Raw genomic sequence first — 27,500 nt, 5'->3', positions numbered from 1 at the left:
GGGTAAAAGAAGAGAAAGAAAAAGGCTAATCAATAATGAATTCAAGGTGTTGAAGAAGACAATCAGAGTTACAGTAAAAATAAAAAAATAAAAGTAAAAATTTATACATTTTGGTATTTTTCAAAGTTCAAGATGAAAATGAGAGGATTTCAGTTTCAACTCCTATTTTTCCACTTAAGTTTTATTTTTTTCACGGATCACCGTAGATGCTATGGTTCCATTTGTACACTCTCTGAGTTACAGACCCATAAGGGTCCATTTGGTTCCATTTGTACACTCTCTGAGTTACAGACCCATAAGGGTCCATTTGGTTCCATTTGTACACTCTCTGAGTTACAGACCCATAAGGGTCCATTTGGTTGCTAAATATCTCTAATTTAGCCAGGTACTTAGGGTTTGTTTCCATACCTGGGCAGTAGCATCGCAGAACTCCAGGCTGGATGAGTGCTGCGGGGACGCTGATGTGGTCAAACAGACAGCTGTACTCACTGCTGGACTCCAGCCACGGGCCTGTGATCAGCACCTTGACCCCACCCTGGAACACACACACGCACGTGATTAGGTCTGTCATGATTACAAATTTAAGTTGCAGATTAATTGTCACACAAATACGTTTTGGTGTTGAACATTCCGTACAGCTATACAATATTGGTGAGTTTAACGTTGTTTAATACAATCAGATAGGACTTTTCTGTTTGGATGCATATGGGCTGTCAAGGCCAGGAAGTTGTTCTTTGCCACTCGGTAGGCCACGTTCCTGCATAGAGCGTTGCCACTCGGTAGGCCACGTTCCTGCATAGAGCGTTGCCACTCGGTAGGCCACGTTCCTGCATAGAGCGTCACTGTCCTGCCCCCTTACATGACGACGAGCGGCCGACGAGCGGCCGACGAGCGGTCCATGCATTTTTCACATGGAAGTTTCAAAAAGTATTAATTTAAAGACCTGTAAGCCTCAGACAAAGCCAACTCGGATTGTGACAAATCATGTCAATAAACACAATATTTTGGGCCGAACAGATAATTACAAAGAAGAAAAAATAACAAAAAAGTGTTTTTTCTTCTTTCTAATTATTTGTTCGGCCCACACAATTGTGTTTATTGTCATGAGTTGTCACCATCCGAGTTGGCTTTGTCTGAGGCTTACAGATCTTTAAATAAATACTGTTTGAAACGTCTATGTGGAAATATGCTTCTGTGCAAACAAAGCGTACGGATGCGTTGTGAGGAGAGAGGATTACGGGAGAATAAATGCTGGGCTGTCACTAAGTCGTTTTTCTACGGACAATTATAGTATTTTCTCGTCACTCGTAATTTTTTTAATTACGTTTAAAAAAACTTGTATTCGTATGGTTCATTAATTTACCTTTCGTTTTTATGGGAATTGTTTTATCGTGTGTTTATTTCCAAAGAGAAATGATGTGGATTCTGCAGCTCTTCACACTGTAGGCTAATGGCTGTGCACCTCCTTTATCAGGTAAACATTATTTAATTATGCTACAATCTGTTTAATAAGCTAACGTCTGTTAAGTGTTTTTATCAGTGGTGTCTTTTAAACTTTTGGGGCTTTATTTAATGTATAAAAAACGTTTACTGTTACTGCAAGGCACATTAGAGTTTTATGTTTGATCTGGTGTAGCTGTTGCTGGCTTAATCACCGTTGTTTGTGCATATATAGCAGATCATTATATGAGACATATCAATTCAATTGTGTCACCATCGCGTTTGTTAGACCCCCATAGACTCGTTTGATAATGAAAAAGAACACTAGTAGCGACATTAGCATCATCATCATCACATTAGCATCACAGATTAGCTCTGTGTGAAGCCAATCTCTTATATGGCCATTAAAGATATCCCTATAGAACGTATGTGATCTTACATACATTATTCATAACTCTAGGAGTTACATTATACTAAGTACTAACTCAAATTCTCAATGTTAAACTCTGTAAGTGTACACATTTAATCATGGTTAGTATGAAGTGAAAATGGGGGACCCTGATGTAAGCAAGTCTAATAAAAAAAAAGAAAAAGAGTAAGAAACAAAGTGTTATTTTTTCCAATGTGAAAAGATTGTGATGAACTTTGTGGTGAAATATACCCAGTTTTATATGGAAACAGGGAGAGTGGGCACCTCAATATTGGCGCATGCGTGAGCACGTTGCGTGCGTGCAGGGGACAGGGTTAGGGTTAGGGGGGACAGCAAGGCTCAGGGTTAGGGTTAGGGTTAGGGTTAGGGGGGACAGCAAGGCTCAGGGCAAAAAGTAGTTTTTTTGCGGTGCCGTTTCAGATCCATATAAATATATACAGCAACGTAATAACAATCTCTGCTCATACTAACCTCGGGATAGGACCATTCCGGGGAGTAGTCCGTCACCCCAAACAGCCGCCCGGGGTCCTGCAGCAGCCCCAGAGCCCCCTCGTGATGCTGCACCTCAGAGCCCGTCGCTGCCCCCACCACGCCCCCCTGCTCCTCGCCACCGCCACCGCCGCCGACCCCCGCACCCACCACCTCCTGATGGGGCATCAGCACGCCGTTGACGGCCGCGCCCACCCCTCCTCCTCCTCCTCCTCCTCCTCCGCCCTCCACCGAGATGAAGTCGTTGATGAGGTCCGAGAACTGGCTGCCGAACGACGCCTCGAAGCCCTCCAGGCTGATGGCGGCGGCGGCCCCCGCTGCCACGCCCCCGGGGGCCACCACCGTGGCGGTGGAGACCCCCCCGACCCCCTGAGCGTTGCCGTAGACTAGCGCCCCTTCTATGGCCGCCGCTGCCGCCACTGCCCCCGCCGCTGCGGCGGCCATGGACTGAGGACTGGCCACCTGCACCGAGCCGTTGACCATGCCGTTGCAGAGGATCTCTCCGTCCCCTCCCCCTCCCCCTCCCCCTCCCCCTCCCCCTCCCCCCCCTGCGTCGTCATGGTCGTCGGGCTGCAGGTAATGCTCCCCCGCCTCGTACACGGGCTTGCTGTGCGGCTCCGTCTTGAGGAGCAGCTCCGCCGCTCCTCCTCCGTTCTCCACGCAGCCTTTCTCCACGTCTCCTCCTCCTCCTCCTCCCGCCCTGGAGTGCTCCTCCTCCTGCTGCTCCTGCTGCTGCTGCTGCTGCTGGTGGTGGTGGTGGTGGTGGGGGTGGGTGTGGGGGGGGTGGTGGGGGTGGGGGTGGTGGTGGTGGGACGCCATGGGGAACGAGGGCTCCCCGCCCCCCGCCTGGTGGAGGTGCGAGTCTCCTCCTCCTATAGGGGTGGGCGATATGGAAAAGAATATAATATAATCACGATATTTTTTTCAAGCAGTATCACGATACTTGATATTATCACGATATTCTTTTCACACGGGTTAGAGTGTCCGCCCTGAAATTAGGAGGTCGGGGAGGGATCGAACCCCGAGGTTGGGGTTCGATCCCTCAAAGACTGTAAAAATGGGACCCAATGCCTCCTAGCCTGGCTAATAAGCCAGACTAATATCAACGGCTGATTCGGTCTGGCTTTAGCCAGGCTAAATGCCTCCCTGCTTGGCACTGAGCATCAATGGGTTGGATTGAGGGGGTCAACAAATCAACTAATCAAACGATTCCCGAGCGCGGCGCACGCAGCGCACGCAGCGCCTCACCGCTCCAAGAGATGGGTCAAATGTGGAGGACAAATTTCACTGCGGTAACGTGTGTGACAAATCGAAATCGTACGACTTTGACTTTGACTAACAGAAACTATAAAGAAAAGGAGTAACAGAACATTTAGACCAAAAACAAACCCGTCGTTCTACAGAAGTATAAATTAAGCTATAGAACTGCAAATCACAGAATGCTCATTCACTGTATCACAATATATATATACGATAAGGCATATGTGACCAGATTTGACTGAGAGACTGCCACCGCACAAATTCCAGCTTTTCACAAATGAGTTAATAGCACAGGCCGACTCTTCACATACTAGACTCTAGTAACTAGAGCATGTCTGAAATAAGTGTCAAAGCTGAAATCGACATGTAGATATGAAATAAATGCTTAAACATGTAGCTAGGTGTAATGTTAGAGTCCACAGAAGTGAACCTTTCAAGCCTGTTTTCTCAACTCACTGTTTCTCTGCAAGACATTACTCTATAAGCCATATCTCCAAAACTGGTGGGTCAAACTGAACAACCAATATGTCCATTTGAAGCTATGATTCCCTGCTTTCATATGACGTGAAAAAATGAAAATTCAAAAAAATCCAATAACAGTCCCTCAGTCAAATTTAGTCACATATCGTGGAGACATTTTTTATCACGATAACGATAATTTATCACCATATCGGCCACGCCTTACCTCCTCCGTTGGCGAGCGGAGGGGAGTCCGCGACGTGATGCTGCTGCGTCACAGCGGCCACCACAGACAGGCCCATGTAGGCCTGGTGGGCGTCCTGGACTCCCCCTCCTCCTCCCGTCGTGGCCTCCTGGCCCACCTCGGGGCTTATCCCGCCGTTCATGGCCTGCAGCGAGGACGGCGTCTGCTGTGACGGCACGGCACTCTGCTGGGGCGGCGAGGAGGACTGGAGGAACAGGGTGGGGGAGGGGCGGTGGTTCAGGTGGTGGTTCAGGTGGTGGTGGTGGTGGTGGTGGTGGTGGTGCGTGGCGGCGGACGCAGCGCTCTGGACCGAGGAGGAGGACATGACGGCGCTGAAGTCCATCTGCTCCAGCGTGGTGCTGGGGCTGAGGCCCGTGCTCTCCACGTAGCCACCGCCCCCACTGCCACCGCCGGCCCCCACCCCCACCCCCGCAGCGGCGGCGCTGCTGCTGCTGCCGCCAGGGCCCGCCACCAGGGGGCACTCCAGAGACGACACCACTCCCGCCGCCGTCACCCCCGCCTCCGTCTTGATGTTGGCGACGAGCACCGGGTCGTACACCACGTAGCCGTTGGAGGAGCGGTGGAGCGTGTTGCTGGAGCCGCCGTCCAGGCCTGTCGGGATTACACATTCACAGAGTTAGTGGAAAGTAACTAAGTACTTTTACTTAAGTACTGTACTTAAGTACAATTTTGAGGTATTTGTACTTTCCAATTTCCAGTACTTGTACTACTCCACTACATCTCAGAGTACTTCTACTCCACTACATCTCAGAGTACTTCTACTCCACTACATCTCAGAGTACTTCTACTCCACTACATCTCAGAGTACTTCTACTCCACTACATCTCAGAGTACTTCTACTCCACTACATCTCAGAGTACTTCTACTCCACTACATCTCGGAGCCAAAATATGTACTTTTACTTCACTACAATTATTTGAAAACTTTAGTTACTATAGTTACTTTGGCGATTATAATTTTGATTAGAAAACAAACATTAACCCCTTCAACCTTCTTGTTGAGCTTGTAGATCGGCTATTTTCAATAGATTTTCTACACATTTTGAACTTGTGAAATGGGACATTCTGAGAATATGAATACTTTTACTTTCAGTACTTTAAATACATTTTGATGCCGATACTTTTGTACTTTTACTCAAGTACATTTTCAATTCCGTTTTACCTTTTACTTGTAACGACGTAGTTCTAAATTGCAGTATTGGTACTTTTACTTTAGTAAAACAATTGAGTACTTTTTCCACCACTGGTTAATATTATTGTCAAATAATTGCGATTAACGATTTCCCTCATTCTCCACCATGGAGAAATGTCACAATGCATGTCAACAGAGAACCATCTTATTTTGGAAGCCGTCAGAAATTGAAGATCGGAAGTCGGCGTGTCCTGCGAATGTTATTTAATTCTCCCAAAACATACATTTCAGCAACACCGTAGTTATGAGCCGCAAATCAAGCTCGTTTTGATCAAAAAACACAGCCTGGGAAAAAAAATCAGAGATAAATGGATTCTAAAAATCTGTTCCCATCAAGCGAGCCGACTTTTCACTTGTATGAAACGTAATAAAAAGACGTAGAAAAAAACTTGAGTTTGTGTTTGTTTTGCATTGGACATTGGAACGTTACCATTTTTATTTCTGTTTGCCCTTTTAGGCTTCGTAATCACACATTGCACAGGACAAATATGACACATAACTTAAATGATTAATTATACAAAGAAATCAGTGCCGCATTTACATTTTTCTTTATGAAAAATGTACAAAATAGAAGAATTACAAGCTTACAACACATATATAGTGACATAGTATATATATAGTCGTAAGCTTGTAGATCAGCTATATCTGCCAACATGGAAACGATTTACGATTATGCAAAAACAATTGCGATCTATCTCATATAATAGAGGGTATGCACATGCTTAAAGTGAATGGCATATCGAGTGGCAAAGCAACAGGCAAAGTGAGTTTAACATTGTTTAACGTTGTTTAATGCAATCATATTGGACTTTTCTGTGTGGATGTATGGGCTGTCAAGGCCAGAAAGTAGTTTTTTGCCACTCAGTAGGCGTTCCTGCATAACTTCCTGGTTTGATGATGATGTCACGCGCATACCCTCTATTGCGATCAGGCGATGATGTAATGATTGTGCCATGGGCCTTACCGCCATCGTCCCCGCCTCCGTTGCATCCCGCCTCCACCTTTCCCCCGCCGTACGTCTGGCCCTGCTTGGGGTTGTTGAGGAAGCAGTCGGGGTCAAAGTTCATGGTGGTGGTCTCGGGCAGGCTCACGACTCCCCCCACCCCCACCCCGACCCCCCCCACCCCTCCCACGCCAGAGGAGGAGGAGGAGGAGTCCAGCGAGCTGGACAGCACCAGCTCCCCTCCCTCGCCCACCAGACCCCCCACCACTCCGCTCCCCCCGCCGGGGAACGAGGCGAACCGCTGGACGCCCTCGCCGGGCGCCACGGCCAATAGGATGCCGGCGGCGCTCTCGTGGGCGGCGGCCAGGAGGTGGGTGTGGCCGGCCGAGTAGACAGAGTCTCCGCCTGTCAGCGTGGTGACCTATAAGAACAATGAACAAAATATATTTTAAAGGTTACTTCCTGCATGTTAATGAGTCCTACAGCTTGAACACAATTAATTAAGAGCTAGAATATCTTAAACCACCAAACCTAAAACATAAGGTTACAGGTAGAAGCTAATTTAAATAATACAGGGGTGGAGGATTGGAACGAAATCCCAAGGGAAATTAAACTTGCCCAGTCTTTGAACATTTTTTAAAATATGTTGAAGAATTGGCTGATGGACAAGTTAGAATTTATTTAAATGTATTTAAATGTATTATCTATTCATTGTCTTTTGTTTACTGATCTATGACGGTCATTGTTGTGAATGTTATTAAACGTATTATCTATCTATAAATGCACCGAAAAATGTCTGTCAGACAGTCAGTCAGTCATTATGTCTGTCCTTCTGTCTGTCTGTAGCCTACACTTCCTTATATTAACCTGACACCGCCAGATGGGGCAGTAGAGAGTACTCTCTACTGCCACATCTGGCGAACATCATTTGCTGTTCATATATTCAGAACGGGTAAGGACTAGTTAATATTATTAATGATGCGGTGGCGATCTGCATCCATCGTGGCTTTTACTTTTTAATTCTGCAGACAGTGCATATATATTTACCAGGCATGACTCCAACAGAGTCCAACTCCAAGCATCACTCAACCAGGCATGACTCCAACAGAGTCCAACTCCAAGCATCACTCAACCAGGCATGACTCCAACAGAGTCCAACTCCAAGCATCACTCAACCAGGCATGACTCCAACAGAGTCCAACTCCAAGCATCACTCAACCAGGCATGACTCCAACAGAGTCCAACTCCAAGCATCACTCAACCAAGCATGACTCCAACAGAGTCCAACTCCAAGCATCACTCAACCAGGCATGACTCCAACAGAGTCCAACTCCAAGCATCACTCAACCAGGCATGACTCCAACAGAGTCCAACTCCAAGCATCACTCAACCAGGCATGACTCCAACAGAGTCCAACTCCAAGCATCACTCAACCAGGCATGACTCCAACAGAGTCCAACTCCAAGCATCACTCAACCAGGCATGACTCCAACAGAGTCCAACTCCAAGCATCACTCAACCAGGCATGACTCCAACAGAGTCCAACTCCAAGCATCACTCAACCAGGCATGACTCCAACAGAGTCCAACTCCAAGCATCACTCAACCAGGCATGACTCCAACAGAGTCCAACTCCAAGCATCACTCAACCAGGCATGACTCCAACAGAGTCCAACTCCAAGCATCACTCAACCAGGCATGACTCCAACAGAGTCCAACTCCAAGCATCACTCAATCAGGCATGACTCCAACAGAGTCCAACTCCAAGCATCACTCAACCAGGCATGACTCCAACAGAGTCCAACTCCAAGCATCACTCAACCAGGCATGACTCCAACAGAGTCCAACTCCAAGCATCACTCAACCAGGCATGACTCCAACAGAGTCCAACTCCAAGCATCACTCAACCAGGCATGACTCCAACAGAGTCCAACTCCAAGCATCACTCAACCAGGCATGACTCCAACAGAGTCCAACTCCAAGCATCACTCAACCAGGCATGACTCCAACAGAGTCCAACTCCAAGCATCACTCAACCAGGCATGACTCCAACAGAGTCCAACTCCAAGCATCACTCAACCAGGCATGACTCCAACAGAGTCCAACTCCAAGCATCACTCAACCAGGCATGACTCCAACAGAGTCCAACTCCAAGCATCACTCAACCAGGCATGACTCCAACAGAGTCCAACTCCAAGCATCACTCAACCAGGCATGACTCCAACAGAGTCCAACTCCAAGCATCACTCAACCAGGCATGACTCCAACAGAGTCCAACTCCAAGCATCACTCAACCAGGCATGACTCCAACAGAGTCCAACTCCAAGCATCACTCAACCAGGCATGACTCCAACAGAGTCCAACTCCAAGCATCACTCAACCAGGCATGACTCCAACAGAGTCCAACTCCAAGCATCACTCAACCAGGCATGACTCCAACAGAGTCCAACTCCAAGCATCACTCAACCAGGCATGACTCCAACAGAGTCCAACTCCAAGCATCACTCAACCAGGCATGACTCCAACAGAGTCCAACTCCAAGCATCACTCAACCAGGCATGACTCCAACAGAGTCCAACTCCAAGCATCACTCAACACAAAATGGTAAGTTAATAAAATGTATGAAATCCTCCACGAGGATAGATGGGTGTAGAACCGTACCAAAACCGCGCCAGAACCAACGCACTCTACAGATCTCGCTTATAGCGCCACCTAGGTGCCAACCGGCCCTGGGCGCATACATATACTCGAGGGGTTAATATGCTGCATGTAGCATATTATGTGGGTGTATTCAGTTTGTGCAAAACCCACATGTCAAGGTCCTTGCAGAACCCACATGTCAAGGTCCTTGCAGAACCCACATGTCAAGGTCCTTGCAGAACCCACATGTCAAGGTCCTTGCAGAACCCACATGTCAAGGTCCTTGCAGAACCCACATGTCAAGGTCCTTGCAGAACCCACATGTCAAGGTCCTTGCAGAACCCACATGTCAAGGTTCTTGCAGAACCCACATGTCAAGGTCCTTGCAGAACCCACATGTCAAGGTCCTTGCAAAACCCACATGTCAAGGTCCTTGCAGAACCCACATGTCAAGGTCCTTGCAAAACCCACATGTCAAGGTCCTTGCAGATTGGACGTGTTTTTCGGAAAACCGACGGAAAAACACTGCTAAAATTCAGAAAAACACAACAGTGTGCCGGGACCTTAAGTCCTCCGACTTTTGCACTGAACTTTTGTATATTGTATCAAAGTCAAATGAAATCACCTCCGACATGAAGACGGCGGCGCTCTGATGCGACGACGCCAGGCCGCCCCCCATGGCGGCCAGGTGGGCGTGGGGACTGTCAGCCATGTCGCTGCTGGCGATGGACAGCGGCGAGCTCTGGGTGGTGTCGGGCAGCTCCACCTGGCTGGCCGAGGTGGAGGAGCTGACCTCCATGCTGCTCTGGGGGAGCAGGGAGGGCTTGGCGTTGGACGTTATCCTGCCGTTCCTCCTCTCTGCTCCCCCGCCTCCTCCTCGACTCCTAGCCCCTCCCCCGGCGGCGGGGGGGAGACCCCCCGTCTCTGTCTGTCCCTCGGACACGTCGCTGTTCTGGACCTCGGCGCCGTCCCCCGTCGTCGTGGTCGTCCCCCCTCCTCCTCCTCCGCCGGCCCCCCGCTGCCCCCCCGCCGCCGCCCCCGTCCCGGTGGTCCCTGTGGTGGCGGTGGTGGGGACCGTCCCGGCGGCCCCGCCCCCCGGCTCCTGTTTGGAGGAGATGATGCGCTGCTTGACGCTGGAACATTTCTGATGCAGGCTGCTCCCGGCACCTGCAGGGGGCGACACGGAACGGAAACAAAAACGGTTACAAAAAAAAATAATATATACACTCTGTTACTATAGATAGAGGGTATGCACGTGACATCACCGTCAAACCAGGAAGTTATGCGGGAACGCCTACTGAGTGCCAAAAAACTACTTTCTGGACTTGACAGCCCCGTACATCCACACAGAAAAGTCCAATCTGATTGCATTAAACAACGTTAAACAACGTTTAAACAACGTTAAACAACGTTAAACTCACTTTGCCACTCGTTTTGCCACTCACGTTATGCATGTGCATATCCTCTATACAATAAAAAGTCCTGCATTAATAATGTACAGTTTGAGTCAAAGTACAAAAGCATTGGCATCAAAATATACTAAAAGCACCAAAGTAAAAGTATAGTTATTATGGAGAAATTTCAAGTCTCATTTCAAGTATCCTAAATGTATATTAAAACAAATCTTTTGAAAATAGCAGATCTACGCACTGTGAGCTTACAGTATATTTTCAAATAGCCAGACTATATAATATAGGGTTGAAGTGGTTAATTAATGGATCCCTAAAACGGTGAGAGGTGGTGAAACAGCTGCTCCAGAGAGAAACTTTCTGGATTGTAACCCGTAAAACTTCCCAGGTCTCAATGATGAAATTCATATTTCTCCATTTTTTTTTTGGGGACTTTTTATGTCTTTATTGATAGGGAAAAGTAGCCTGACAGGAAAGGGGGAGAGAGATGGGGGGAGTGACACGCAGCAAAGGCCGTCTGGCTCGGGAGTCAAACCCACGGCACACTGTCCGGCTGGTTGAGCTAACCGTCCGAGGCCAGATATTTCTCGTTTTCTCTAAGGTTTTCCTCTTCCTCATGCACTTTTCACTTCTGTGGTGATTTCAGGGGATCTGTCTTTTTATTTTTTGATATCTTAGTTTCTATAATATTTTCTATAGTTGTATTGGTATACCATTTATTATGGGTCATGTTCCATGGATTTTTAAATATAGTGTGGACATAATGATGTTATGTTGGTGTATGACATTGATTGGTCTGACATTGATTGTTCTCCAAGTGTTTTCATGCATGATTGTTAACCTATGGTTGCTATAAAATGACGCGTTGGTGGTTTTTTTAATGCTCTTTGCCTGATGCCATTCTAATAAAGGCCTTTTATACCTGACTGCAACAGAGTGCCTTGGATCTCCTTTTGTTTTGGTTAATGTATGTTTTGAAATAAACAAGATCTACAGTAACTAGTAACTAAAGTTTTCATATAATTGTAGTGGAGTAAAAGTAAGATGTTTTGCGTTTGAGAAGTAGTGGAGTAGAAGTAAAAAGTATTGGAAATTGGAAAAACTCAAGTAAAGTACAAATACCAAAAACATTTACTGAAGTACAGTAGCCTTTGAGTAAATGTACTTAGTTTACTTGGCTGTCTATATTTTGTCCTTTTCTGCCAATGGCTTTACACTAGAGAGCCTGAGCCTGAGCCATGTCTATTAGCACCCTCTAGTGTTCAAAAGGTTGAACTATATGAAAGACCCCAGCTGGTTGTTCGGGGAATTATGTCTGATGAGGGCTTTAAAAGCAGAAAAGAAGAAAATAAATGTTCCTAAACTGTTTTCACACTTCAATCAGAAGAGAACCAATGTGCAGCATACAAATCACCTCATCCTCTAAGAACACTCCCTCTTTGGGCTTCAAAGAGTTGAAGAATGTAAACTAGCTCTGTCTTCATCTCCGAATCAATAAGCCATTAGGTTTGGGTGAGGCTATCCTCATTCCTCAACTGCTCTTCCAAAACACTTCAAAAAGACATGTCAACAAAGAGATAACACCACGTGTACGCCTGCGTGTGAGTATACGTGAGCATAATCTCTCTCTCTCTCTCTGTGTGTGTGTGTGTGTGTGTGTGTGTGTGTGTGTGTGTGTGTGTGTGCACGTGCGTGCGTGGGGGCGTGCGTGCGTGCGTGCGTGCGTGCGTGCGTGCGTGTGTTTGTTTGTTTGTATGCATTTTTGCATATCTGTGCGGTAGCCATCCCCCCTCTTTCTCTCTCTGTCTCTCTCTCTCTCTCTCTCTCTGTCTGTCTGTCTGTCTGTCTCTCTCTCTCTCTATATATATATCTCTCTCTCTCTCTCGCCCCCCCCCCCTCTCTCTCTCAAATTCAAATTCAAAGGAGCTTTATTGGCATGAGAAAACGTACGTTTACATTGCCAAGGCAGGAGTGGAACAAGACAATCAAGATAAAACAATGTATGTACAAAATAAATATTGGATAGGAATAAAATAAAGGTGTAAACAGAGCTGTGTTACTCTCGCTGTCTCTCTCTCTCCCTCTCTCTCTGTCTCTCTCCCTCCCCCCTCTCTGCCCCCCCCCCCCCCTCTCCCTCCCCCCCTCTCTCTCTCAGATGTTCACTTCAGTATAAATAATGCATGCAGGGTATTTTGGGCAGCTCAGTCTCCACCTCTCTCTCTCTCTCTCTCTCTCGCTCGCTCTCTCTCTCTCTCTCTCTCTCTCTCTCTCTCTCTCTCTCTGCTCAGTCTCCACCTCTCTCTCTCGCTCTGTCTATTCTCTCCTGACTCTTGCCTGCAGTCTGTATGTGGCCTCTAGATGGCGGCGTGGCGCTAATTGTCCTGGCCAACTGGGTGGGCAACTTTGAAGACGGAGAGGACAACAATAGTTCCACACTCATTCCGGAGGGCAAAATAGCAAAAATATAGCTGCAGATATACAAGCTCAAAGTGTTTGCTATATTTGAATTTAAATCCAGATTTCAAATGCATTTAGTTATACTTATGTTAACTTTATAAACTTAAATGCAAACACATTGGACATAGAAAAGACAATAACATTTTAACACTAGTCATTAATCTACTATAATATAGACTGAAGAAATCAGGGAGGGGCAAGGGGGGGCTTTAGTCCCCTCTGGTGGAGGCTTAGCCCCCTAAGCCCCCCCTCAAAACAAGCCCAATTGACTGATTTCTATTTAAACCAAGATTCATTAGCCCCCCCTCTAAATAGCCAGGCCCCCCATAGCACCCCCAGTCACAATTTTCTAGAGCCGTCGCTGGCCGCATTATGTGAAGGTGAGGGCCGCATGTGGCCCCCGGGCCGCCAGTTGCCCCCCATGCTTGGTCTGGGCCATCAAGTCCATGTCTCTCCCTAGTGGCCTGTGTGTCTCACAGCAGCCTGGTGGCCGTGCTGTGTGTCTCACAGCAGCCTGGTGGCCGCGCTGTGTGTCTCACAGCAGCCTGGTGGCCGCACTGTGTCTGTGTGTCTCACAGCAGCCTGGTGGCCGGCCGCGCTGTGCCTGTGTGTCTCACAGCAGCCTGGTGGCCGCACTGTGCCTGTGTGTCTCACAGCAGCCTGGTGGCCACGCCGTGCCTGTGTGTCTCACAGCAGCCTGGTGGCCACACTGTGCCTGTGTGTCTCACAGCAGCCTGGTGGCCACACTGTGCCTGTGTGTCTCACAGCAGCCTGGTGGCCACACTGGGCCTGTGTGTCTCACAGCAGCCTGGTGGCCGCGCTGTGCCTGTGTGTCTCACAGCAGCCTGGTGGCCGCGCCGTGCCTGTGTGTCTCACAGCAGCCTGGTGGCCGCGCTGTGCCTGTGTGTCACACAGCATCATGTCTGGGCACAGCTCCTGTCACATCACTCAGCTATTATGGATCCCACTGCAGCTCGAGGCAAAACCCTGCTGTGATTGGCCAGTATAGTTGCTGCCTGTGAATGACAGTTCTTGTTTTTGCAACTATGCTGAAACCTATAAGTCCCTAAACATAACCTCAGTAAAACTATGTGCATCCATGCACATAGTGCATCCATTATTCTATTTATAGTGACTCATAGGAATAGACTATGTGACAACCAGGTATAGTCTGGTGACCACCGGAGAGACGGGTGACAGCCGGAATGTAGACAGCACCCGGGTGAGCAGTATGGGTTAGCGCCCCAGCCTGTGTCCTCTGTGAGGAGGAAGCCCATAGCAGCCCTCGGTGAGGCCTTTAGGAGGGCCATTATCTCCACTACTGAATGGATCGAGTGCCAGGTGCTGGGACTCTGGTGCAACGCACAGGTCCTGGGCCTGGTGAGAGCAGGAGTGGACCTGATGAGACGTAGGAGGGGCCCGGACAGGAGTCAACCCACAGAGCCTAGTCCTTCCACGCGCCAGAATTTGGTTCTCCCAGTCCCGGCAGAGTAGTTCCGGAGCAACAGAATGTGTGGCCTTGCTCATTCCCTGATGGACTGATCGAGGGTAGCTACTGGGACGTAAGTCGGGACTTGATCACCCCCGGTTGGGTCGCCTGAGTGAGGGGTATGATGTTGGTAAACCCGAAACCCTGTTGACCTCAGAAAACATCACTGAGGATACGTCCCAGGTGCATCCATGCAATGTAGTTTTAGTTATGCCTAAAACCTAACCTTAAACTAATTTCACTAAAACCATGCCTAAACCTACACCTAAACCTAATCTCAGTAAAACTATATGCCTGCCCGGGAGCCAATCAGAGCTGTGGTGGGAATCAAAATCACGTGTCAGCTAAATAAATGAGTTCAGGCAAAGCAAACAATCTCGGTAAGTTGGCAGCTAAATATAATCACAGACGTTACTAAATTTAGACCAAACTGCAAATGGCCCAGAACAGTTTATTATTATGTTTGATGTCATTTTAATACAGACAAAATGAGCCTAGAGACCTCAAAATCTACATGCAGCCGTTCTGACCTTAACCTAGTAACAAACTAACTAAAAGTTTTCTTTTCTGAAATCCTTTTTTTTTTTCTTTTTTTTTTTTTTACAATTTTAACCAAAGAAAGTCTATCACCCTATACCTCAAAGTACACCGACTAGAAGTCATGTGTGGTAACTTTCATATAACTTAACGGGAAACTTCACCCTTTTTGCAAAATAATATATGTTAATGACGTTTAGAAGATTTAGAACACTTTCCTGGGGGTTTTTATGTGTGTAATATGTGGTTTTAGATATTTTAGATTTCAGCAGTGAGCCCCGTGTCTCTGATGTCATGGACACTGGGCTCACATACTTCCTGGACTACATGTTGTCTCAGTAAAGGCCTATTCATAGTCTGGATTTTCGGTGGTGAGGTGACCACCGGAGCTGAAATAACGTTGAGCGGTGGTGAGTAAAAACAGAGAGAAGGGCTGGAGTGGTGGCGGTGGTTTGCTCTTCACCGCGGCTTGTGACGTCATGTTGTAGTTCGGTGGTCACCTCAGTGACGTCATGTTGTAGTTCGGTGGTCACCTCAGTGACGTCATGTTGTAGTTCGGTGGTCACCTCAGTGACGTCATGTTGTAGTTCGGTGGTCACCTCAGTGACGTCATGTTGTAGTTCGGTGGTCACCTCAGTGACGTCATGTTGTAGTTCGGTGGTCACCTCAGTGACGTCATGTTGTAGTTCGGTGGTCACCTCCCCACCGAAAATCCAGACTATGTATGAGCCTTTAGACAGCCTATCTAAATCCAGACTATGTATGAGCCTTTAGACAGCCTATCCCTATCCACAAGGAGGAGCAGTGCACCAAAGCATTATGGGAATTGTAGTCCATGAAGGAAGTGAGCCCAGTGTCGATGACATCAGAGACACATGGGCTCACTGCTAAAATCAAAAACATCTAAAACCACATATTACACACATAAAGACATCCAGGAAAGTGTTCTGAATCTTCTAAACGGCAATTAACGGACGTGCTATAAGTTATGCAATATTCATGTAGAATCATCCATTGGTCGATGTCAAACAGACATTGCTGTTTTCAGTAAATGGCAAAGCTTTTGGCTCAGCTCCTTGTTGCATTATGTAATGGTTTTAGTTTACTTTCAAACCCATGACTTTGCTCTTGTCTATTCTAATTGATATCGCTCTGACTTCGCTCTTTGAAATTTGTGGGAAATCTCTGACATGTACAAGAAATGGATCCATACATGATGAGGCCAAAATGTTTGAGTTACTTTTAACACTATTATTACCTCGATTACAATTGATCCAAACTGAGGAAAATGGAAGAAAGAGATGGAGGGTTTGAAAATGGGCTGAACATCAAACAAAATGTGAGAGGATTGGAATTGATATTTTTGTTCTCAACTTGTAAAAAGAGGGATTTGTGGCTTTCGCCTTTATATTATATTTTTTTGTAGAGGGATAGATAGAAAGTGGGCTGACAGGAAATGGGGAGAAGGAATGGGGGGGGGGGGGGGGGGGGGCAAGGTGCCTGGACCACTGAGCCATGGCCCAATATTGTACTTTACTCCACTACAATAATTTGAAAACTTTACTTTGTAGATTTCGAATATTTTTTACAATAGATAACTTAACCACTTCAGCCCTATATATTTTGGCCATTTAAAAATAGCTGATGCGAGCTAGTGTTGTACTTTTGTTCCAAGTACTTTTTGAATTCCGGGACTTTTACTCCACACTGCAGTATTGATACTTTTACTCAAAGTGTGTACTCACACATGGGTTTGAGCTGTCCAATCGGCTCTCTTTGTACTCACACATGGGTTTGAGCTGTCCAATCGGCTCTCTTTGTACTCAAACATGGGTTTGAGCTGTCCAATCGGCTCTCTTTGTACTCACACATGGGTTTGAGCTGTCCAATCGGCTCTCTTTGTACTCACACATGGGTTTGAGCTGTCCAATCGGCTCTCTTTGTACTCACACATGGGTTTGAGCTGTCCAATCGGCTCTCTTTGTACTCACACATGGGTTTGAGCTGTCCAATCAGCTCCTCCTTGCTCCACTTGGCCCACTCCTTCCTGTCGGTGTTGATGGAGCAGAGGACCGGACCGCACGGCTTCCCGCTGTCGTCCACCGCTGGTACATTCAGGTAGTGAACCAGCACGATGTCTGGGTTCTGGAACACAGCGCAACACGCACGCACGCACGCACGCACGCACGCACGCACGCACGCACGCACGCACGCACGCACGCACGCACGCACGCACGCACGCACGCACACACACACACACACACACACACACACACACACACACACACACACACACACACACACACACACACACACACACACACACACGTTAGGACATCAACATTTTTTAGGAAGACCATTTCATCATGTGTTTTGAAAAAATAAATGTTGGCATTTTTTAATCCTATAATCCTGAAGCCAAAAATAGCTGATTTACAACCAACAGGCTTGTAGATATTAAGACTATTTTCAGTGTTCGACGTGTAAGCCACAAACTCCACAAATCAGTTTATTTTATTTTATTTTAAGATTTATTATTTATTTGGGCTTTTTAAGCCTTTATAGATAGGACAGTAAATGGGGAGAGACAGCGAAGGCAGTCGGGATGGGACTCCTCCGGACCCCCAAAGTGACCCCCAACGGGACTCCTCCGGACCCCCAAAGTGCTGCAGCCTATACTGTAGTGTAGCATGTCAGGGAGCAGAAAGAGTTATGTTTATCAAATTCTGCTGCTTGTGGGAACACGCACGCACACACGCACACGAGGGAGAGGGAGGGGCAGAAGAGGAGGAGGAGGAGAAAAGCTAGGGGGGAGAGGGCGAGGAAGAGTATAGGAGGTGGTGGGGGGGGGGGGGGCAGAGAGAGAGAGAGAGAGAGAGAGAGAGAGAGAGAGACAGTGAAGGTCACAGGGGGAGGTCAGACGTGGCGTGTCAGAGCAGATTCTCTCACCTGCCTATAAAAGATTTAACAGCTCAACCACGCTCATCACTCTTACCCCGCTGGGGGAGGCTCTGCATGTGTGTGTGTGTGTGTGTGTGTGTGTGTGTGTGTGTGTGTGTGTGTGTGTGTGTGTGTGTGTGTGTGTGTGTGTGTGTGTGTGTGTGTGTGTGTGTGTGTGTGTGTGTGTGTGTGTGAGAGAGAGAGAGAGTGCAGTTCATCACACGCTATAGGCAACCCAACAGACCAATGCAGCTTCCAACCCATGAAAGATTCAACAGGTTGCACGGCCGGTGTCTGTGCATGCTGTGCACGTGCACGTGTGTGTGTGTGTGTGTGTGTGTGTGTGTGTGTGTGTGTGTGTGTGTGTGTGTGTGTGTGTGTGTGTGTGTGTGTGTGTGTGTGTGTGTGGAGAGAGACAGAGACAGCAGATTCTCTTGATGAAAGATTCAGCAGAAAGGTGAGGAGGAGGAGGGGGAACACTTTTCTCATCGCCGTGGGAAGCGATGGCACAATATGCGCCGCTATAGCAAGCGCTGCCGCGCCACACCGCGGGCGCCTAGCGCCGCCGCGCGACAAACATGCCATGCAGCGGCTTTTTAGGAAGTCTCATTGATATTCCAATAATTCCCTGAGAGGTGTTTGCACTGCATTATCAGCCGCAGTGCACATTTTTTGGGGCGAGTAGGTGTTCACTCCCCCGGCCGCGTTCACACACACACACACACACACACACACGCATGCGTGTGCACGCACGTACAAGGAAATAAAGTCTGGCAGACAAGTGTGACAATATAGCTCGCTCATGGTGGCACCTGCAATAAAATACACATAGCGAGGTTGATTCAGAATAATACATTTCACACATACTGTACTACAGTAAGTGTGACTCTTTTTGATACAGAGACATACAGAGAGTCATAGAACTGTTCAGGAGAGGAGAAGAAAAACTGTTTTTGAGTGGTGTAAACCACTCCAACAACTGGCTTTGTACCCGTGTCTGTTCGTACCAAAAACAATTAGCATGGTTGCTACGGACAGACACGTAAACTAACAAAGCCAGTTGTATGAGTGGTTTACACCACTCAAAAATGTACCCGTATCTGTTCGTACCAAAAATAATCACAGTGAACTGAGTGGTGTATTATATAAGGTAAGGTATTATATAGCCTGATCAGCTCTGATCTGACGTAATGTCTGACGTAATGAAATCACACCCGGGTGAACTGGGTGACCGTAGCAACCATGCTCATTTTTTACCAACAGACAGACAGACAGACAGACACGTAAACTAACAAAGCCAGTCGTAGGAGTGGTTTACACCACTCAAAAATGAGCATGGTTGCTATGGCCACCCAGTTCACACGGGTGTGATTTCATTACGTCAGACATTACGTCAGACCACAGCTGATCAGTCTATATAAGACCTTACACCACTCAGTTCACACGGGTGTGATTTTTTTACTCTTAATCCGCCACCATAAAATTACACCTTGAGGGCTCGGGCCTATTTAATCCATTAATAAAATGTGCCCATCATTTATAGCGCCCGGACCACTTTTACCTGCGGACCGGAAGTTGTTGTGAATGTCTGTGTATAGCAGCTAACAATAGCCACACCACTCTAGAGTCGATCAACAACAACGGGAGGTAAGAATAAATCTATCGCGACTAGCGACTGGACCGCGGAGCGCCGTCTAACAGGATCTTTTTTCATAATTAGACGGGATGATTTAGATTGCGAGTTATGAACGTTTTAAGATTTTCGTTGTCGTCCGCTAAACAGGCAGGGAACATTTTCGATGACGTGTCACTGTTGTGCAACACCGAGGATTGGGCAACAAGCGCTCCTAGGCTGTGGAGCGATGCGACCGGTTTTGATATCATTAATCTCCGCCCTGTTAATCAATCTCCGTCTCGGGCAACTGACCGTGCACTTGAACTTGACGGTGATCTCCGTCTGGGGCCCTTCAACTGTTAATAGCGTATTGCCAAGGTTTTATCGTGCGTAACACTTACTTTGAAGAGCCAAATATCCGTAATCGCATGTTCCTGTGACAAACTGCTGTGTGTGGTGTCTTCACCGGTTGTTGTTCTCGCAGTCGGTGGTGGAAAAACCCGACTGCGAGTATCACAGCGCCTGCTACAGGCCGTTGAAAACGCTTGTCTGGGCCAGAGAAACGGGTCCTCAATGTCGTTTCTGAGATACAGAGCTTTAAATGCAGGGCTTAGAATGGAAGTGGATGCGTGCAAATTTTCAAAATGGCCACGGCCACTGTCCTACTTGGTGTTGTTGTGTTAGCGACCGGTTGCTAACGATACAATCGGATCAAAACATGGATTAAAGAATGTAAACCCTGGAAAACAAGAGTCTCGGCGGGCTAGGGTACTAGGGTACTAATTTAATCCTCATTGCTGGCGGGATCCGTGTTAATCGCACAGGCAGACTCTTCACATACTAGCTATAGGTGTAATGTTAGAGTCCACAGAAGTGAACCTTTCAAGCCTGTTTTCTCAACTCGCTGTTTTCTGCAAGACATTACTCTATAAGCCATATCTCCAAAACTGGTGGGTCAAACTGAACAACCAATATTTCTATATGAAGCTATGATTCCCTGCTTGCATGATTTATGACATGAAAAATAATAATAATACAAAAAAACCCCAATGACTTCTATATGTGTCAAGTTTGGTCACATGTATACTGTATGTTGTGAAATGTGTTCTTCTGAATCAAACACTGCCTTTGAATTGTGGTATTCTCTGCTCAGAGACAGATTATGGGAGTCTGTACATGTGTGCGTGTGTGTGTGTGTGCGTGCGTGCGTGCGTGCGTTATGACCATCATGTACGCAGACCTCCCAGTGTGACAGGGGTCGGTGTGTCCATCACCTACATGACTGATATGAGGAAGCGATGTGTGCGTGTGCGTGTGCGTGTGCGTGTGCGTGTGCGTGTGTGCGTGCGTGCGTGCGTGCGTGCGTGCGTGCGTGCGTGCGTGCGTGTGTGTGTGACCGCTGCTCTCTGCTGTCTCTCACATGAGCAGCAGAGTGAGTCAAACAGCTCTATGAATAAGGTACATGCCCTTATACACAGGGGAGATCACTGTGTGTGTGTGCGTGCGTGCGTGCGTGCGTGCGTGCGTGCGTGCGTGCGTGCGTGCGTGCGTGCGTGCGTGCGTGCGTGCGTGCGTGCGTGCGTGCGTGCGTGCGTGCGTGCGTGCGTGTGTGTGTGCGTGCAGCCCCTGCAGGGTGTTTCCTGGGACAGTAGCATATAAAGGGCAGCTCATCTATCCGTGACTCTCACTATATAAAGTCATTGACTGTGTTCAGTGTGTGTGTGTGTGTGTGTGTGTGTGTGTGTGTGTGTGTGTGTGTGTGTGTGTGTGTGTGTGTGTGTGCGTGCGTGCGTGCGTGTGTCTCAGTAAAGTCATTGACTGATGGATGGTTCATAAAGTCCAGGCTGATTACCTGCATGTCACCTGACGTGCGTGTGCGTTGCGCGTGTGTGCGTTGCGCGTGTGTGCGTTGCGCGGGTGTGCGCGCACGCTAGTCACAACTAGACTAAACATCCCAGGGGACTAAAATGTGACTATAAACTATATTATGAGACTATATTATGACTAAAACTAAAAATCAAATTTTTTCTGTCAAAATCAACACTGGTTTTGATTAAAAAACGTCACCTGGGAAAATAATCTGAGATAAATGCATTTATAAATATTATGTTTACATGGAGGCGGAGCTTCTGGTGTCATTCCTTGTTTTAGTTAATTTAATTTGGATTTAAAGGACCACTTCACCACTTTTCAACCTTTCTTCATATAATAGGTCCTCACTAATAATCATGATAAAATGGCACGATTCTTTTCTACTCAGTCTGTGTCTCATAGGAGGGCTTTGGGCAGTTCGGACACCCGTCCACCAGTGACATCATCATTAGGCAGATTTTTTTTAAACAAGATTTTTTTTTAAATATATTTGGATTTTTATTATCGTGAGAACGATGGCTTCAACTTTTGCATTGCAACTTTTCAGGAAAAGAAAGCCTGCCGTTTCTATTAGCTTGGATTCACCATCGATGATGTCACTGGTGGATGGGTTTCTGAACTGCCCACAGCCTTCCTATGAGACACAGACCGAGTAGGAAGAAATGGTGCCATTTTATCATGAACATTAGTTAGGACCAATTATAGGAAGATAAATTGAAAAGTGGTGAAGTGGTCCTTTAATGTTTTATCAATTTCAGTTACTGTAGTTTGGATAAAAAAAAAAAAAGCAGGGGTTAGGCTACTATTTTCCTTTTCCTTTTGTGTTAAGGCTTATAGTTTTAGTTTAGTGTTTGTTTTGTTTTCATATGGATTAGTCTGTGAGAATCAACAAGGACACAAAGATAGCAAACACAACTGACACATGCAGCTAAAAAAGGACATTTTCCTCAATACTTCGTGCTATAGTTGGAACAAAGCTTTTGTAGATCTGCTATTGTCGAATACCCAACGCTAAAATATATATGACACAGATGCCATAAGGATTAAAGGTTTAATAATCCCATGTGGACGTGGCAGATGTACACCATGTGGACGTGGCAGATGTACAGCTAAACAAACAGATGTCTAAAGGTTAACTCATTCTAGACGGGAACCCCTTTCGGTTTTCATAGCATTATGTTGTACTTTAGCTATAAAAATATAAAAATAGCTAAAAATAGCAGATCTACAAGCTCATAGCTTCAAGCTACGAGCTTGTGGATCTGCTATTTTTGAAAAATCGTGACAATGTGGCGCAAAGCTTTGAATATATATAATTCTTTCAGAGCGAACATTTTTAACTCAAATCGTTGCTTCTGGGGATTTTTGGGGGTCCTTGACATGAAATAGTTTGAGAACAAAACAAGGTTTTTCAGAAAACTGTCAGGACTTAGAAGACATTTGTAGAATGGTCTTCAGGTCTAAATGGTTTAAAATGTCATCTAGGTAGCATGCCGCGTTTTTCTGTTGACCTGCCATGGATTTGTTTTTTACGTCCCGATACTCCGTCCAGGACAGGCTTCAGACGCGCCTCCTCAGGGTCAGATCTGAACCCATTTCATTTGGCGTTATACGAACCCGTTGCGACCGAGTCCAGTAATAATGTAATTTGACCTCTAACTCAACTGATTTCGCATCTTCAATATATCCTGAATGACAGAAAAAAAGTTGCCTGGAATTGTCTGAGGGGAATGTGATGATGTCAGCACATTTGGGCAAGTTGCTATGGCCAAATTTAGCCCAATGAGTGTTTTTATGCAAAACTAATGCTTGGAATGGATTCAACATCATGAAAACCCCCTATTTTTATATGTCACATGCTACTTAAAGCATAAGGAAATTTAGAAAATATTGCCTTATAATAGGATGTCAATGGTGGCCATACTGTACAGGCCATTTTCAACACTTTCCCCTCAGACAATTCCAGGCAACTTTTTTCCTGTTATTCAGGATATATTGAAGATGTTTGTTGAGTTTGACTGAGTTTGGTTTTTTTTGCAATTAGTTAGAGGTTGATCCTGTATTTTCCATAGATTTCCTGTACTTGCTGACGTCGACCCCAGGCAGGGTTCGAACCCACAACCTTCCGTATGAAAGGCATATGCCCTAACCACTACACTATAGGGCAGCCCATATTTGTTGACCTGCATGACATCCTATATGTTGAATAGTTTCAATGTACAGATTATTTTTTTTACATATTCTTTTGATATTATATAGTTTAGAGTAGACTGATGCTATAGGTTCTTGGTTTACCGACCCTGTAGATCATGGGTTCCCAAAGTGGGGTCCGGGGACCCCTGGGGTACTTGAGGGAGTTCCAGGGGGTACCTAGCTCAATTAGAGATAGTTGGGAACCAAATGGACCCTTATGGGTCTGTAACTCAGAGAGTGTACAAATTAACAGTGGTTTTACAATATAAATTGGGGTAGGCCTACCAGAGATAAAAATGCCATTAAATCGGGGGTCCGTAGCATAATGCGTGTGAAACTGGGGGGTCCATGAAATTAATATGTTTCGGAATCACTGCTAGAGCCGTACAAATCCTCTCTTATCGGGGTCACTGGCATATATTTTCAAATGGGGGTCCCTGGCCTAATAAATGTTGATTTGGGGGTCCTTGACACGAAAAAGTTTGGGAACCACTGCTATAGATTACTGAGACACTGTCTCTGCCACACGCGGCCCCCACCTTCACTTAATGTGGCCCTCAGGTGAATGTCAGAATACTGATATAATATTGGTTTCAGCTGTTTACAATTCCACAACATGCAAACATGACCCGCTTTAATTACTGCTAAATTAGTAGCTCATAGCGCAACACAAGTATAATTATTACATGGAGAAATATGTTTGTTAAGGAAGGGACAGACGGTTGGCCAAACAAGCCCTGTAACAAACTGCTATGCACATGCCACTTTAGCACCCAGCTGGAAAGGGGACAAGGTGAATCTCTTTTTAATGGTTATTTGGTCTGACTGGGTCTTATTCTTGTGGTTTATTATTGTGGTTTTCATATTACATTTTGATATTGGTCAGTCAGCTGACCAATAGAGCGTCGCAGTCCCGCCCCCCTTTCATGACGACGCCAGGCCCAGGAAATAATTCCCAATGCATTTTTTCCCCATAGACATTTCAAAAAGTATTTATTTAAAGACCTTTTAAGCCTCGTACAAAGCCAACTCGAGTTGTGACAACTCATGACAATAAACACAATATTTTGGACCAAACAAATAATTACAAAGAAAAACAACAAAAAAAGTGTTGTAACCTGCCGTTTTCTTCTTCTTTCTAATTATTTGTTTGGCCCTGAAAAATTGTGTTTGTTGTCATGATTTCTCACACATCGAGTTGGCTTTGTATGAGGCTTAGGAAAATGAACAGGGAATCATTTCCTGGGCCCTGGTAGGGGGCGGGACTGCGACGCTCAATTGAGACACACGGGGACTACAAATTTCACGCCCCCAAATGAGACAGCATCCCCACTTCTGGTCCGTTGGCACGGATACTGCAGGCCAGCCCATAGAAGTCCATTGAAATTCAACTGTAGTTAGCCTACTTTTAAAATATTATGAAATTAACTGAAGACTATTCAGTATTTTAGCTGTGACGTGAGCGCGAGCACGTGAGATACGGAGGGTCCTACTTTTGTGTCCCCATAGAGTTTTTTGTGTCCCCATAGAGTTATACTGTGACGCTCCGTCGGACTAAATCTGAGACGAAAACAACCACGAAAGTCTAATTTTACCGCTTTCCTCGCAACAACAAAGCTGCGCTGCTCTCCCAAATCTGGCTGTGACAGGCCGTCTGCCCCACACGGAATACTATCGCCATTTTATTTCATTGTGTCAACTAAATCCTCATTAATGCAAACTAGATTCAACATACTCAAGCCTGCAAACATTCTAAATATGCCCCCGAAATATTTTACTGAGCAAATGGACTGTTACCACCTTCAATAATAATGATAATAATAGTCTTTATTGTCTCCACATCATATTTTTTTTGTCATGGAAACTTGTACAAAACATTAATAATTCTACTCGAGTTGGAAGCATTAAGACCCATTTTAACCCTCAATGGCTTCCTTTCTGAAAAATAACGTCATTGTAAAAAGATTCACGCGTTTAGATATTCTATTTACAATGAGATGCGGACGGGAGCTGGTGCCACTTGGACCTGGACGTTACGTAGCACTACAAAATGACGTCGGACTTAAATACTGAATATTGATTTGAATAAAAATATGTTTCCAAATGTATGAAGTGTCTTTGTCAACATATATTGTTGTTTTCTCAATAGAGGATGTATTTCACATTTAATTTACCACTTGAATGAGTTACCCATAATGTTAACGGAGCAGAGGGGATACGGCAGAACCTGTCGCTTTTAAGGGACGTCACTGCCTTTACGAGGCTACGAGCGCCGACTTTGAAGAGTGGAATATACACCCCGATCCCGACTGACTTTGTTATTCATGTCTATATTTTGAACATGTCACTGGCTTATATAGGTTCTACCTACCACAGAGCTCCGTTTTACCGCTGTCAACTTGTTGTATAATTAACTTTGCTGAATAGTTGCATGGGAAAATAACCCAGCTAAATGGAGGAGTGACATCCTGACATTTTCAACTACCTAGTGAATTCTCCAGATGAGTATTAATAATAGTCTTGCAATATGCTGTTTAGATCATTTTCAACAAATACATAGCATATAAAACGAAATACAACAAATATATCTGGGTATTGAAAACCTCAAGGGATGCAACCGTGACGTATATACCGTGCGACCACTTTGACTTGAGATTTACAATGCTAGCACTTTTCACAAACTGATGGAGTATATTATAGTACATTGTAGGATGTATATTAAGATGGCAGGTATGTGACATTGAAAAGGACAAATCAAACATATGGGACACTTTATTAGAACACAAAATAAATCGCTATAGCCTCAGTAATGAACCAGTGAAATTAGGGTATTTCATGATGCCTCTCATAGGGATTGCATTGGCAGCTGCAGTGCACAGTTGAAACGGACCAGAAGTGGGGCCGCTGTCTCATTTGGGGGCGTGAAATGTGTAGTCCCCGTGTGTCTCTATACAGTGTTTGCAAGACCTGCACACGTCATTCGCTGATGCGGCAGTCATCTGACCAATTGGGCGGGGTATTTAAGCTCACCTATATGCTTCTTCCTGACGTCCTTCTGCATATAATATGGTTCCTGGTTGTTGTTATGTGATGTTTGCTCCCACCACCACCCCAGCACCACCGGCGGTGGTGCTGGGGTGGCTGTGGTGCTGTGGTCCTGGTCGCTAGTCGCGTTAGAATTAATCATATACATCCCGTTGTTGTCGATCTCCTGGGTGGGTGTTTTGGCTACATAGCTACTTCAGCTACATCCAAGATGGCGCCTGGAGCACCTTGAAATGCGCTCCGTAGCTGCATATCGCTGGGCGCTCTGATTTAATGGCCCTAAATAGTGCGTCGCAGTCCCGCCCCCCACCAGGGCCCCGTTCATTTTTCCTCATAGACATTTCAAAAAAGTATTTATTTAAAGACCTTTTAAGCCTCGTACAAAGCCAACTCGAGTTGTGACAAATCAAGACAACAAACACAATTATTCGGGCCAAACAAATAATTAGAAAGAAGACAGGTTACAACACTTTTTGTTGTTTTTATTCTTTTTAATTATTTGTTTGGTCCAAAATATTGTGTTTGTTGTCATGATTTGTCCCGACTCGAGTTGGCTTTGTACGAGGCTTAAAAGGTCTTTAAATAAATACTTTTTGAAATGTCTATGGGGAAAATGCATTGGGAATTATTTCCTGGGCCTGGCGTCGTCATGAAAGGGGGCGGGACTGCGACGCTCTATAGGAAGAATAGGCAAACATTCAGCAATTTAAAAAAATATATTTGTAGCAGTTATTTCTGTGTCTATGCGTGCGTGCGTGTGTGCGTGCGTGCGTGCGTGCGTGCGTGTGTGGCGTGCGTGCGTGCGTGCGTGCGTGCGTGCGTGCGTG

At 46.1% G+C, this 27,500-nt stretch overlaps 1 protein-coding gene across 1 annotated transcript in view; it reads right to left on the bottom strand.

The window, feature by feature from the left end:
- LOC306928722 (calmodulin-binding transcription activator 1-like) overlaps positions 1-27,500 on the bottom strand; it is a gene marked incomplete at both ends in the record, with an annotated part of 178,994 nt that overhangs the window by 54,191 nt on the left and 97,303 nt on the right. Inside the window, 8 exons of the mRNA XM_079508992.1 lie at positions 409-535; positions 2,342-2,821; positions 2,912-3,051; positions 4,305-4,934; positions 6,499-6,633; positions 6,670-6,898; positions 9,742-10,283; positions 17,000-17,219. Coding sequence (XP_079365118.1) covers positions 409-535; positions 2,342-2,821; positions 2,912-3,051; positions 4,305-4,934; positions 6,499-6,633; positions 6,670-6,898; positions 9,742-10,283; positions 17,000-17,219 — 2,503 coding nt within the window. The remainder of the gene's footprint in view (positions 1-408; positions 536-2,341; positions 2,822-2,911; positions 3,052-4,304; positions 4,935-6,498; positions 6,634-6,669; positions 6,899-9,741; positions 10,284-16,999; positions 17,220-27,500) is intronic.

Source organism: Electrona antarctica, assembly GCF_951216825.1.
Source record: "Electrona antarctica genome assembly, chromosome: 8".
In the NCBI taxonomy this organism is placed as follows: Eukaryota; Metazoa; Chordata; class Actinopteri; order Myctophiformes; family Myctophidae; genus Electrona; species Electrona antarctica.
Note: the sequence above shows the minus strand (reverse complement) of the source record. Positions and strands in the feature narration are given on the sequence as shown.